Consider the following 14,181-nt stretch of genomic DNA (forward strand, 5'->3'; position numbering starts at 1 on the left):
CTAGAGTTTATGTAATTAACTATCTAATATTGTAAATATTAAAATTCAGATTTTTAAAAACTATACTGGGTCCCTTCATATTTTCTGCATTAATCTAAATTGAATAAAAACATTTAAATATTTTTTCAAAAAAATAAGCTTTAGCAAGATAATTTGTTGGTCATATATCTTATTTCTGGAATAAAGTAAGTTCACTTCACTTGATGTCGTTTTCACACTCGTGCTGTGGTGTGGGGTTGAATGTGGAGTTAATTGATGGTTTAAAGTGATGTGTATAATGAAGCCCACAGAGGCTGAGCTCACTGGGAAGACTGACAGCTCTGCTGTGACTCAGGGTGTGAGTTTACTGTAGGTGCGCTGCGGCAGCCCAAACGCTAACGCCGAGCGGTATGTGGGAACCGGGGGCCTCTCTCTCGCTTGCCGAGCCCCCGTGTTCCCCTCTCAGTGGGGTACGGGGGCTGCCGTCTCCCCCTTCCCTGGGTGAGAAAACAACCCTCCACGTCTGGAGGATAAAGGGCATGAGGGCAAACCACTCACTGGGAGAGAGAGGGGGAGAGGTCTCTAAAGGTGGGAACATTTTAAATTAGTCCACCGATGCCTCCACGCTGTGTGCAACGCTCTCTCACTTATGCACTCGAAACATGTTGTGCTGAAAACACACATACTGTACGAACACTACCCACTCACACACAAACCTGTGGAGCAACCCGGTGACACTGTGAGCTGAGGGCCTTTTATAGCTCCCAGCCTGCAATCGCAGGGTTGAAACCTCCTCTGTCACTCTCACCCAGGGGCTGCCTGTTAATGAGAGATGCTGTGAAATGCATGGTTACCTTTTCCTAGTGGCTGAAATGGCCCTCCAGAGCCTCTTAGTGTGGAGCCGTTCTCTTGGTTTTATTTCCCACTGTAGGGAGTCAGATCCTGTACTCACCATTCCACATGATTGGTAGCTTTATTGCTTTTTCCTTGATAGTGTATTTTTGTGGTATTATTCCCAGTAAGGGGGAACATGATGCTGACTGTGCTTTTTGTTGAATCATGAAATTAAGTCGTTCAGGTGATCAGTTACCCATTAACACTGTAGCTTTGTGAACAGATTTTATTTATATTTCAGTTGCACCAACATAATATATAAAACTGGAAAAGCCATCAAAATCTGCACCAGTGAGACATGGAGAAACCATTCATTAGGATTTCAGTGAACAGCATGTTTTTGATACCAAATTGTGACAGCAAACTAAAAAAAAAATTCAATTTTCATACATAGTATATTTTGTCAGATGGGCTTCTTTAGCTCTGTACGCATTGATGTGGGTATTTCATCATCTGCCAGGCCACTGATGCAGCAGTTCTGTCATGCTCCTCGACATAACTCCATCACGTCTCAAGGCGGGGCCACTGATGTGTTTTGGAATGACTACAGAGAGAAAGTGGAGGTTTCAAAGCCACTCTGTCAGTCTTCACTCCGCAGAGCTCCACCTCACCCCCACCCTTTACCCGCTATCCTAACACAGCCGATTCAAGCACCAATAGGGGTTGTGGGTGCACGGAAAATATAACATTACTGTCTGGTGACAAATGGTGATATGTAAGAATAGATTTCTTGTCCTGAATTAAAGAGGGAGATACAGCACCTGCATGACATGGTCTGTAGAGGAAGAGAGGAGAAAACTGGCGGAGATTTATCCAAACACGAGTCAACTTGGAGAGAATAAACCGTTTTTCTGTGGACATTTGTTGCAGAGGGAAAATGCTGAAATGATGGAGATTTGATATTGCATTTAATGTCGCTCTCCTTGAGGTGTGGTTTGGACTTGTTATGCCAAGAATAGGAAATAATGAGAAGCAGCTCATCCATCACGCATAACTAATTCATGCTTGTCACTGTGTACCGGTGGGGTGTTTCTGCCTTTCCAACTTTTCCAGTTAGTTCAACAACAATTTACAGACCACTTTGTTTAAATTCAGTCTGTCTCTGAGCTGAGCGTACTTGTTCTCCCTCTGGATCTCCTCTCCTAGTTGAGTGAATTTTTGTAAAACCAGCATGGACTTCTCTCTACCTGTGCTTTGTTTGGTGCCGCTGTTTGAATTCCGTGGCTGTTCAAGCACAGATTGTGGATTGGAATGAAGTGGGTTTGAAGAACTATCCCTTTGTTACCCACATCCTGTGTTTGACCCCCAGGTAATCACAGCTCCCCCTCCCTCCCATACTGCACCCTCCTCCTCTCCCCCCAGACAGGGGTGCCTGTGGTGGGAACGGAGAAGGAAGTTGCTGGGGGTCACAGACCACGAGGGGATGACAGCCACTGCCGGTGGAGTGGCGGTATTGAGAACCTGCGAACCATGGATGAGCCTTTTTCACATGGCATTAGCCTGTAGGGTCAAGAATGCTGTGATGATGGCTGTTATCGCTCACACCGTGGTTTTGACCACCCACCCCACCTAAACAGCTCACCTGAGAGAGAGGAGGCAGCTTCAGTTAAAATGTGAACATTGCCTGTATTGCAGAGGCCTTGGAGGGAAATACAGGTCTAAGAGTTAGTTTAGATAGCGTGGTCCTTTCTGTGTTTTGGTAACAAGCATTGCTGACTCGCCCTGTCCTTCTTTTCCCTGCCTCTGACTGTTGCAGTCACCACCCTGAGCTCTTTCCAGGGCTACAGGAAGACTCGGGCCGTCATCGCTGATTGCTTAATGACAGATGCCGAGGGAACAAAGAGGGCCCTGATAACTCCCTCCACAGTGGAGAGTTTTCAGCAGACTAGTGGAAAGACAGAGAGACATGCAGAGGAAGAGGGAGTGAAGATGCAAAGATGAGGCAGAGGCATCCTGTCTTCAACTGTTTTTTGGTGTTTGTATCTTTCCTGTGCAGATAAAGGCTGTTCTGCAGATAAATGAAAAGAATGCTGCAGATGAATTCAACAGAACGACGTAGTGTTTGTATAAGAAGTAATTGCGATGGCTTCTGGTGGAGGGTCTTCACTCCTGAGTACAGTAGGAACATCTGGTGTGAGTTAGCGGTGATTGTAGGTTTTAGAGAAACCACTGTTTGCTTGGTGAGGGGAGAACGGGGGGATTCGATGGAAAAGAGATGTTCAAAAGGTTCTAAGAAATTCTCAATGTGCCACCATCTTGAAGCCCTGTCATTCTATTGTTAGTGTTATGCTAACAATAGCTTTACATTGAGTCAGTAACTTTGTTTGCATCAACATCATTTTATGCACATTTTCAAATATGGCATTAAAATAGAATGATGCAAACGGCATAATTGAAAACCTCTTCAATTTCACTACTCGCTTTAGGTTGGAAGAAGCTGTGTCCGCTATTGGCGTCTTCCCGGATGTTCCCAAGATAAGATTCCAATTCCAACATTCCTTCATAGATAGCCAAGGTTTTGTTTCTTCTTCTTTGATGTTTATTGGCAATTGGCAAACAACTGGTTTTGTTTCCAGTTTGCACGCCTAACTTCTTCTACTCTGTTTATTATTATTGGCTAAGCACCCATATTCTGATCAAAAACCACCCTTTCTTAACCTGGATGATTTGCTTCATCTTTGCTTGACAATTAAAGGAGACATATTATGAACATTTTCTGTTTTCTCACACTGTCCGGTGCTGCAGCTCAGTGTTCCTCCTCTGTCTCAGCTCAGTTATAGCTCCTGTCTCTTTAAGCACTGCTTCCTGAATGCCCAGTCTGCTCTGATTGGTTAGTACACACATGCCTGAGCACCACCATCAACAACAGAACAGCTGTACTAAATTAACTGTTAGGTGCCAAACCAGCCACTTTAAGCAGTAACATGGTGACGTAGTGCGATGTCACTTCAAATACTAAATTCGTTTTAGTCCTGCATGCATATTAATGAGCTCCTTCATCATAAGGTGACACCAATTACATTGAACATTATATGAGACACGTTTGTTTTTTCTTTGCTTCCTTTACACTGTTTTGTTTTCATAAAACATCCAATCAGTAATTCAGGAATGCCACTGAGTCCATCCACAAATCCGTCAGTCAGTAAAATTCACTGCCCCACAGTGTTTCTTTCCTTCCTATCCACAATACGACTATATGACTGTACTTAACTGACTTGAACCTGCACCATCCATGACTGTGTGGTGTTTACGAGGTCTTCAGAAGTGGCTCCTAATGAGTATGTGTAAGGGTTACTGTACAACATTACCCACAGCCACCTCCTCTATTAACTTTCCCAGTCCTCCCAGGAAGCCAGTGCAGAGGTTTATGCCAGCCCCAGCTGGGAGCCGTAATTGTCGGAGTTGTGCATCCTGCCAACACCCCCCCCTTTTTTTTTTATTCACCGCACACAGACTTCTCTGTGGAGGTCTCAAGCCAAGTTCAGCTGGTAATTAAAATATCTACAGAATTAAAACACTTTGTAAACATACAAAAACAATGACGTGGATAGACCACAGGCCTTCAAACTGTAAAATCCAAACCTCTCTATTTTTCTTGGCCTTTTTCATTTCTAACGCGTTGCATTTGTTGAGCTTTCATGTGTTTATTAGCTTTGAGGATTTGGAAAAGCCCATGAAAAATTGTTCATAATCAAGCGGCAGTTATAATGACTCCAGTTAGGCCTAATTACTGGGACAAATTTATGTGTTTCGGGTCATGTTGGAGTTTGGTTCTGGCACCTAAAATAGGCCCATAATTATCACGCTGAGTAATATTGTTCTCAAATTGCTGTTTTGATCCATGCTGGCTGTCAGACCGTGAAAGAAACACATTACAGGGGAAGAACAAACATGAGGAACTATTGTCATCCAGGAGACAGCGTACAATTAGGCAATGATATACTGAACAAGTGGAAATGAATGGTCCTGTGCCCAAGTGAAAGAGCTGGTAGGAGCTTTGGCAGTCAGCTGACTGGGTCTGATTCATCAACAGCAGGTAATTACTGTATAATAGAAGCATTCCAGTCACTTGCACCAGAATGGGAGGTCTTTAAAAGAAGGCTTTATGAGGTGCTTAACCCTGGGTGCTGTTTTTTGTTTTCCTTAACAAACAGACATGCCTCTGCTACTTAAAGAATTAAGCGCACCAATACTTCTGGCTTGGGTTCTGTTCTGGGGAAAGTTTGCGGATAATTTGTGAACATAAATTATCCACAAGTTCGCTGGCAGCAGCTCTTCACAATGGGACAAATTGCTGCTTTCTTAAACTACTAAAGATCTGCATTGTTAGTGTCTGGAAACACGGCTAAGAGCCCCCGCCTGCACCCCATCTCCAACTGGCAGTCCAAATCCTGGAACGCGGGGCTCAGTGCTCGCTCCATGTGAGGTCACATTGGACTCTCTCCCCAAGCCTTTACCCGCCGCACTCCTCCATCTCCACCTCTCTACCCCTTCCACCCCCTTATCGGGGTGCCGGAGCCCTGGAGAGGAGGGGAGAAGGGTCACGGGGTCAAAGTCTTTTCCTCTTTGGATCTCGGGGCTTGCTGGGAGAGGCTTGGCGAGAGAATGGCTGCATTAGAGAAGGGGTTGGGGGTCAAGATTTTAATTCTGTTAAAGAACAGCTGGTTTGAGTTTCTCCTCACGTTGCTCTTCCCCTCCCTCTTCCCGCAAATCCAGGGAGATGAAAAATTTGTTCAGAGGGGAACCAGTAAAATAAAAAAGGTTTACAGTCCAAAGCCCTTACCCTTACCCTGCTCTAGCATTAGAGAGGAATGCAATAACGTCAGCATTTGGCCTCAGTTAGATTGACTTAAAACAAGGAAGTCCTTTCTGTGTTTTGGTGTCTTAACAGCCGGATGAAACTTAATTAAAAAGCTTAAAAAAATTGGGTGGGATTTTTCGTACTTGAGACCGGAGGAATTCTCTTCCTCAAGTTTTCAATTTCCAATTATTATTTCTCACTTAACATTAAACAGGTGAGACAAACCTTTTTGGCAGTCACACAACTAATTGGAAAGCTTTCCAGAGAAATTCTTTACACTACTTCATAGAGATATCAAGTGCACTCTGTTATTCATTCTAAATTAGGGCTGACTGAAACAAATTGGGAGTTTGACGTCACATTCATTCAAGGCCATTGTTCAGCCCTCTGTCTGCTAAATGTTTTAGCCACCCAAAGTTTTACCAAAAAGAAGCTCAGCCAGTCTCTCTCTGCTCTGTCACATTTGAAATGTGTTGATGTGGATGCCAAGGCAAGACTCCCTCACATTTCAAGCTGGCTGAGGAGGCGGAGAGAGGAGGGGTGGAGGAGGGGGGAGGCACTAGCGCACTCCTATAAATGGAAAACTAATAACAGATTTTCAGTCTGCTCTCTCCTGCGCACTTTCACCGGCTGCCTGGCCGACTGGCCCCGGGGCTGTGTTGGTGTGTGGCGCAGCAGCAATCAGAGGTCATAATTTCATTGGCGGTTAGCATCAGGTTCAATTTTTCTAGTAGGTTACATTTACCAGAAAGTCTGGATTGTGTTACTGCGTACCGGTGGAATCAGTGCAGAGCTGCAGAATCCCTCTACCTTTCCAAGAGGAGCCAGGCACCCCCCAAAGGGGAAGAAGAGTGCGCATGTGTTTAGAGATGCACACAGTCATACATGCACAGAGCATTAGTGCCACGGCCTCTTTATAGACTCAGCTGGCCTGCATACATCCCTCTAATGTATGTATATATATCAGTACTTGCAGATATAGCTGCTGAAATGCCAACCTGGACAGTGTTTAGAGTTGCTGGGTTGAGACTTAATTGGTTATGTCTGTGAGGGTGCATATCTTTAGACCCCTCTAGTGGTAGCAGTCCATTCTGACTGATGATGAGGTTAGTTTTTGTTTGGACATTGCTGGTTAGGCCCATGGAAGAAAAATGTGGGGAAAAGGATAAAAAGAGAAAGTCAAGGCGAAAGGGGATTAAGACTGAGGTGTCCAGCCAAAGCACAAATTCCTGAATAAATATGTTGTTTCTAGTGAAAAACGACCTGGAACATGTGTGGAGTGTCCTTTCCCAAGAAAAAAAAACTCTTTAAATTCTGAAAAGTATGATTTCTTCACATCGCTCAAAGTGTGTGTTGTGTGTGTTTCAGGAGTGTGACCAGGTGCATATTGACGACGTGTCCTCCGATGACAACGGCCAGGATCTGAGGTACATCCCTAGTGCACTTTGATTACTGATTGAATAGTCAAATAAACTACTGTTTGCTGGTATCAGTATGTTCTGACAGATTCGTCCCTTGTCTTCTCAGTACGTATAACTTTGGCGCTGACGGTTTCCACGCAGCAGCGACCAGTGCCAATCTGTGTCTGGCCACGGGTGTGCGGGGAGGCGTGGACTGGATGAGAAAACTGGCCTTCCGCTACAGACGAGTAAAAGAAATCTACACCACCTACAAAAATAACGTCGGAGGTAATCCCCAACAAGCAGATCTACTCCCTCTTGTAGAAATACGTTTGCAGATGCCCCTCATTATGTGGGCGTTTTTTTTTTGTGTGTGTGTGTGGGTCTGCGCGTGTTCATGTGTGCATTCTGAAAAGCTCACATGCCACACCACTTGGTCAGGGGGTAAATTTTGAAAATTTCAGTGGTATTTGCAGGGCTGGTCCAACCCAAACAATGTTACCCTGCGTTTCAGGTCTGCTGGGCCCAGCCAAAAGGGAAGCCTGGTTGCAATTGCGAGCAGAAATTGAAGCCTTGACGGACTCCTGGTTAACACTGGCACTGAAAGCACTAACATTAATCCACTCAAGGTAGGACTCCAGTGAGGAAAATTGTACCCAGTCCCACACCGCACATATATAAACTCGCCTGCAGTGTAAATAAGTCAACTCCATACTCCCAAGCTATTAAAGAAAACACCAATGCACCAATTTGTCTTCTGGACAGGCTTTTTATTCTGATTTTGAAAGATAAGTGTGCTAAGAGATCTATCTATTTTCTGCACCCTGTGTTTTCTTCTGTCCTCCCTCGCAGTGATTTAGAATGATGTCATCCCTCTGCTGTCCTCCTCTTGTTTCTCCACTTCAGGTCAAACTGTGTGAATATCCTGGTGACCACCACGCAGCTCATCCCCGCCCTCGCTAAGGTCCTGCTCTACGGCTTGGGAATAGTCTTTCCTATTGAGAATATTTATAGCGCAACCAAAATAGGTAAATGCTGCATCTGAAATTTGTCACTTTGGGCCACAAGTGTTTATTATTTTAGCTCGTTGAAGACACACATGCTACCTAAATAAGAGGACAGAGGCGTGGATAGTGTGGGAGATTGAGTCATTGGAGAGGGTTGATGTTCTCCTATGAAGGAATAGGCCTAATCAGCCTGGGATTATTTTCCTGGAGCTTGGCCTGTGCTGGGCCTCCCCAGGCCTCTCCTGTTCAGTCTCTGCATATGAAACCACTTCTGCACATTTATGTCATTCCACAGCAACAGAACCCCCCTCCCCATCCTCTTCCCATCTCTCCCCCATTTTCCTCCAGTCCTCCCCCCTTCTTCACTGTTTCAAATGCAAAATAAACATCAAGCCTCGCTCCCGCACCATTTTCAGGCCCGTCAGCGCAGAGCTGGAGCCGAGCGTTAAGCCAGTGGTCCCTCTAAGCAGACCCCGCAGCATGCAAGAGTGATTTAGTCCATTTGTACCGTGTTTGAGGAGGAGAGGGGCCGAGCTAATGCTTTTCAGATTGTCTTTATCTGAGGGGCTGATCTTATCACATCTACTGGCTGTGCTCCAAGTGTTTACACTCTGCTCTATTCTGTACGTGTGGTGTTTTTAAAGGGGCTCTTGTCACCCTGTGCCTTTGAATCAACCTGATGGCGTTCAGTCCTGCAAGTGTCTGTGTGGTTGTGTATGTGCTCGCAATGCTCAACACTAACACCCTGCTGTTGACTGCTCCGCAGGGAAAGAGAGCTGCTTTGAGAGAGTAATTCAAAGGTTCGGGAGGAAAGTTGTTTACATTGTTGTTGGAGACGGTGTGGAAGAGGAGCAAGGCTCGAAAAAGGTAAGAAGTTTCACATTTATCAGAAATAAGGAGAACTTGGAGTTGTTTGTACTTCTGATTGCTTCCCATGAGGTCAGGAGTTCATCATGAATGCCTACAGAACACAAAACATACCTGCCATACCTCTCACAAGAAAGCCCTTAACAGTCTTACTTTGCCTTTATTCATTTATCCTCTTAAAGGGCACCTGAGTACAAGAGAGAAAGTCTGCAGTGTGTAATCAGCGCTCTTCCTCCACCATCTCAGGTTTACAGAGCGGGGAAGGGTAGAGATGGCATAATTATATATTCCTGCTCGCTGCCCTGAGCAGCGTGAATGCCGTTTGTGTAATGCTAGGCAAGCCCTTTCAGGCACATCGTAAATAGAGCACGCACAAAGGAGATTTAAATCATTGTTGGTGGAATTAAAACATTCACTGCAATGACAAGCCTTGTTAGCACGGCACGGATCAAGGAAGGCTCAAAGCCGACGTCTCCAGCTAAAAAGTGACGGTATCTGTTCTGATGCCCTTTTTATGTTACCTGTCGGCTCTTTCTGCACGATTTGTGTATTCAGCGTTTCTGCCAAGTTTGTAAAACCGAATGCAAACTGCATACAGCAAACATACTCCTTAGCAAATTAATCAGCGGCCCAAGAGTATATTTCACAGACAGTGTTGGTGAGCCACAGTGTCAGGACCAAGACGCGGAGTTCCCCCTTTGAAAAGCGTCCAGCTCCTTTTTCACCTGTTTCTCAGTAAACACCGAGACGGAGCGTGAGGACAGATGAAGAGTGATTAGGCGGCGATTAGGCAGAAGTAGCAACCTTTACCCTGGATAAGTGTGTAAAGCAATAGCTCTGTATTATGAAAAGAGAACACACCCGATGATTGTGGAAAAAGATGCAAATATTTTTACTCAGTCTTGAGTGTGACATTGATGGAAGGATAAGGCGTTTTTTCGCCCCCCCCCCCCGTCTGAGTGCTGCGAGTCCCAGGACACGCAATGCGGTAAAAGGTTTCTGTGTCAACATCAGAGAGGACGTGAAATAACACAACAATTTCAGCCGTCAGGAGGCACATATCAGAGGTGACACTGCGTGGAACTACAAAAGCAAATCTCTGAAAGTTCTTTCAGCCCTCATTCCTTCATCTAACAGGGGAAAAAAATCCTCAATCCCTGAAACAGTTCTGCCTTCAGTTATTACCATCACCTGGGAGAGAAGCAGCAGATAACATCTCCAGCTTTTAAACTTAAAAGCAAAGACAATTTACAAAACAAAAAGCAAAGAGCTTTTTAAGGGTCAGTGCAGGCTCTCCTAAGCGGAACATATGCCTGGGAGAGGCCATACCTTTGATAAGGGGAGGGTAAATGGCCTCCACACACTGAGTAGCTGAGGACTCTACCTGACAGGCTCCTTTCATTCTCTGCGACTCAGGTTTCTCCCCCGTCCTCTGCTCGGGAACAACAGCTCATTTGCACTGTCCTAAACACACACTGGCAGGCAGGAGGTTCGTTCAAAAGACACTGTGGGGAGTTCATTTCAAGACCGCCACTGGATTAGTTTGGTGGGATAAAACTACACGTTGATGCAGGAGAGAAATTAGTTAGAGGTACAAATGTACTGTTTGGCTGCAGAGAGGTATGCACAGGGGAGAAAGAGGAGCGGTCGGGGTGTGTTATTGATATGATTGCTTTTCCTGATGAATGGACCAGGCGTGCTCCATTCATTGAACATATTAGCTGCAGTGTAAAGAGTCAAGTCTTCTTAAAATGATTTCTAATATTGATTCACTCATCCATTATTTTGTTGAAAATAATTTAGAAATTAAATGTAGGCCTGGACAATATATTGGTATTATATTGTTATCATGATATGAGACTATATATCACCTTTGATTCTGGATACTGTTATGTTGTAATTTGTCATAAGTGAAGTTTTTCCTGGTTTTAAAGGCTGTGATGGAATTTTTTGAACTTACCAGATTGTCTTTACTCACCCATTATATTCACATTACTGATGATTACTTATCAAAGATTTGCATTAAAAAATGTTGGGATATTAGCTTTTTTCACCCAGTCTTAAAATTTTTTCAGTTTCACAATCATGTCATATCCTTAAAACTCAAAGATATTCACATGAAAGTAATATATATCTTTGACAAATGACTGACAGGATTTATTCTTAATTTGTAGATTTCCATAATTTTCTGTGATTTAACTTATTTATCATTAACTAGTATTGCCAATATCATATTGGCTTATTTCATCCTTAAATATGTGTAGAATTGCTAAAGAATTACTAAAACTTATGGTATGATATTTTTATTCCTTCCGCAGCACAACATGCCCTTCTGGAGGATCTCCAGCCATTCAGACCTCATGGCCCTCCACCACGCTCTGGACCTGGAGTACTTGTAGCACTACACCACCATCGTACACCCAGCTCCGCCTCGGGCACACCCTGCAACCTTTCACCTTCGCCCTCCATCCCCGTCCCACGCTTTGCCGCAGACCTCGCAGCTCAGAAAAGCCCCCCCCCCCAAAACCAACCCCCCCGTGCTGCTGGCGCCTGTCTTCCACTACAGAGGAAGAAAGGAAAAGGAGAATGGAAAAAAGAGAGGCTGAGCGTACGGTTAATGTGCTGACATACGGTCACACTTTGTCTTAACCCTAAACTTTTTTTTTTTTTTTTTCTTTTTGGAAGCGAAGGAGAGAGGTGAATTTATGGCGCTGCAGCTGCTTGCCCTGGTTACTGTGAATTGGCTGCTTTCTGAAGCTGTCAAAGTGTTTTACGGCCCCCCTGTTTGCGCCGGGACTCTGTCAGGGTTCACACCTGTGAGGAGAGCAGAGCTACTGATGGCCTCGCCCGCCTCGCCTCACCTCGCCACAGAGCTGAGCTACAGTACATCCACAGGCCCACGACTACTGGTGGTGACTTTTTTCTCCGTCCCTCTAGCTCTTCACTTCACGTCTCTGTCTGTTCCTTATCTGCCTGCCCACTTTTACGTCTCTCTCCTGTGACGGGACAGACAGACAAAGCGACTGCTCCTCTGTTGACTGTCAGCCTGGGAGTCCTGTGCTTCTTATTTATGAACGGAGACTTTGTGAGTGGCACTGCGCCACTGAGAAGGTACCTCGACGACAAAAGACTCGTGCCTTTTACAAAGTACTATTGATTTCCACCACGGCGACAGGAAGACGTTTATGGAAGAAACGAGAATTTAAAAAAAGGGGTTTTCTAATAATTTAAGAAAATTACAAAAAACTTTATTTACAATGCTGAGACAATCGTGTATAGAGGAAATCTTTTTTTTGTGTGTGTAAGTTTGTAATCACTGGACTATTCCTTCCTATATTCATTTAGGTACGTGCTCTTGAAAGGTGGCAATGCTTTTTTCATTGAAGTAAAGAAAAAAATAATGATAATAATAAAAGGCATCCCATCGCACATGAGCTTGTGCGACGCCTCAAAGTGTTGATGTGTTCAAGTTTTGTTCAGTAAACAAATGTGTAGATAATGGGATTTTCTTTTGTGATAAATCGTTTTGTCAAGACCAAAAGCATGGATGTCAAGTGTCAATGACCTTTCATTTGATTCTGTCATGTTTCTCGTCCTCACAGGAAACTTCAGTTCATACAGCAGAACAGGTCTCCTGTTTAGATTCATATTTGAAAGGGAAAGAGGTTTTTTTTGTTTTTGTTTTTCGGAAAAGGTAGCTCACAACTCGTGTCCTTACCGCATTTCACCAGCTTGCAGCCCTGACCCCGTGTATTTGGAAGCAAACTTGACTCTGATAAGGGTTTTTTGGATCTGGCGCGGAAGGAGAGCCATTTTAACAACACATTTTAATTAACCTGAGGGGGGAAAAAAAGCAGGCTTGAATAGGTTTTATTATCTTTTATACAAGCGCTATAACAACTCTTGTACAGCGAGCGTAATTTTGTATGATGTAGTGTTTTTATTTCGACTTTGACGATACATTCTGTGTCCCCCTCTTTGAAATAGCTGCAACACATGAAGCCCTTTTCGTAACGATTCTGCATCAGTGGACGGGGAAACCATAATTAACGTAGAGAGAAAAGCCACTAACGTCGAGGGGTTTGTGAACATACAGGACATGTGCTATCGACTGTGAATTTCTTAAACGGAAGCCGACTCGTCGTGTTTCTAATTTTTCCCTCCTTTGCACATGATCACTGTTGGCCTTTACATTTCAATTTGGATCCCTCCCTCCTCCGAACATAACCCCCCCCCCACACACACACACACACACTCCCACCTCCATCCCCCCATTTTTCTCAAAGCAACTTCTCCCCCCTGCACTCCGGGGGTATCTACATATTGCTGCTAGATCAAGGTAATGGTAGGTAAATAGAGGAAATGTTTTATAGATTCATACAGCAAGCTTTTTTTTTTATTATGTTGCAATCATAAATGCAAACTGGAAATACTTTACACTACATGGGCCTCATTGTGAAACGCAAAAAGATTGTTGTGTCTGCAAAATATGTGTACAGATGTTTTTGACAATATTATTTGATTGTGTTTAAATTAATAAAACTGATTTGTGAACTGTTACATGTTTTTTCTGATTTTTTTCTTACATTTAAAACGACAAGGTAAAACGTTATTAAAAGTTAAAGAGGACATACAATGCTTTTTGTTTTTTTCCCCTCCTTTCCTTCAGTTTTTTAAAAAAAATTTGAAGTGCCTCAAACGCTTCGTACGTAGTCCTGCCTCAAATCTTTTGACTTTGTGACATCAAACTGCGTCACTATGTCACACATTTACATAATTCCTGGTAGAGTGAAGCTGGTTTAAATTAAATAAGCAGTGCTGGCTCAGGCGTGTGTGAGCTGACCAATCAGCGAAGACTGGCAATTCTTCATTGACTAGTTGTTTTTGTGTTTAAAGAACCTGAATAAACAAACTCTCTGGGTTAGCGTTAGCAACTGACTTTAAAGGACAACACAATTTCATACTGTTTTAACTTCATTTGGCGGACCCTGCCACCTTCCAAGCTTCAAACAGTGTTCTGGGGACCTTATTTTCCTCTGAGAACAGCTTGTTTATTCAGTTATATTTCTGGGTTTGTGTCATTACCTCATTTAATATTGTTGATATTAAAATTCTGAATTTTAATTCTTGTTGACAAAACTACATAGTGCCCCTTTAAGTCCATATTTCTTAGCACTTTTCATTGTGTGTTAATATAACATGACTTTCTGCCCCCAGTACCCAGAGTCTGACA

General features: G+C 43.8%; 1 protein-coding gene across 9 annotated transcripts in view; it reads left to right on the forward strand.

Annotated features, from left to right (window-relative positions):
• Nucleotides 1-13,508, forward strand: part of eya1 (EYA transcriptional coactivator and phosphatase 1) — a 66,646-nt gene extending 53,138 nt beyond the window's left edge. For 8 of the 9 annotated variants that reach the window (XM_037079784.1, XM_037079788.1, XM_037079787.1 and 5 more), the window contains 6 exons: nt 7,043-7,101; nt 7,202-7,362; nt 7,589-7,703; nt 7,981-8,102; nt 8,848-8,948; nt 11,267-11,347. In XM_037079784.1, the coding sequence (XP_036935679.1) occupies nt 7,043-7,101; nt 7,202-7,362; nt 7,589-7,703; nt 7,981-8,102; nt 8,848-8,948; nt 11,267-11,347 (639 nt within the window). Of the gene's footprint in view, nt 1-7,042; nt 7,102-7,201; nt 7,363-7,588; nt 7,704-7,980; nt 8,103-8,847; nt 8,949-11,266 lie in introns of all 9 variants that reach the window. The other variant, XM_037079783.1, reaches the window with a different exon arrangement.
• The last annotated feature ends 673 nt before the right edge of the window (nt 13,509-14,181 follow it).

The sequence above is a fragment of the Acanthopagrus latus genome, chromosome 19 (genome assembly GCF_904848185.1).
Source record: "Acanthopagrus latus isolate v.2019 chromosome 19, fAcaLat1.1, whole genome shotgun sequence".
In the NCBI taxonomy this organism is placed as follows: domain Eukaryota; kingdom Metazoa; phylum Chordata; class Actinopteri; order Spariformes; family Sparidae; genus Acanthopagrus; species Acanthopagrus latus.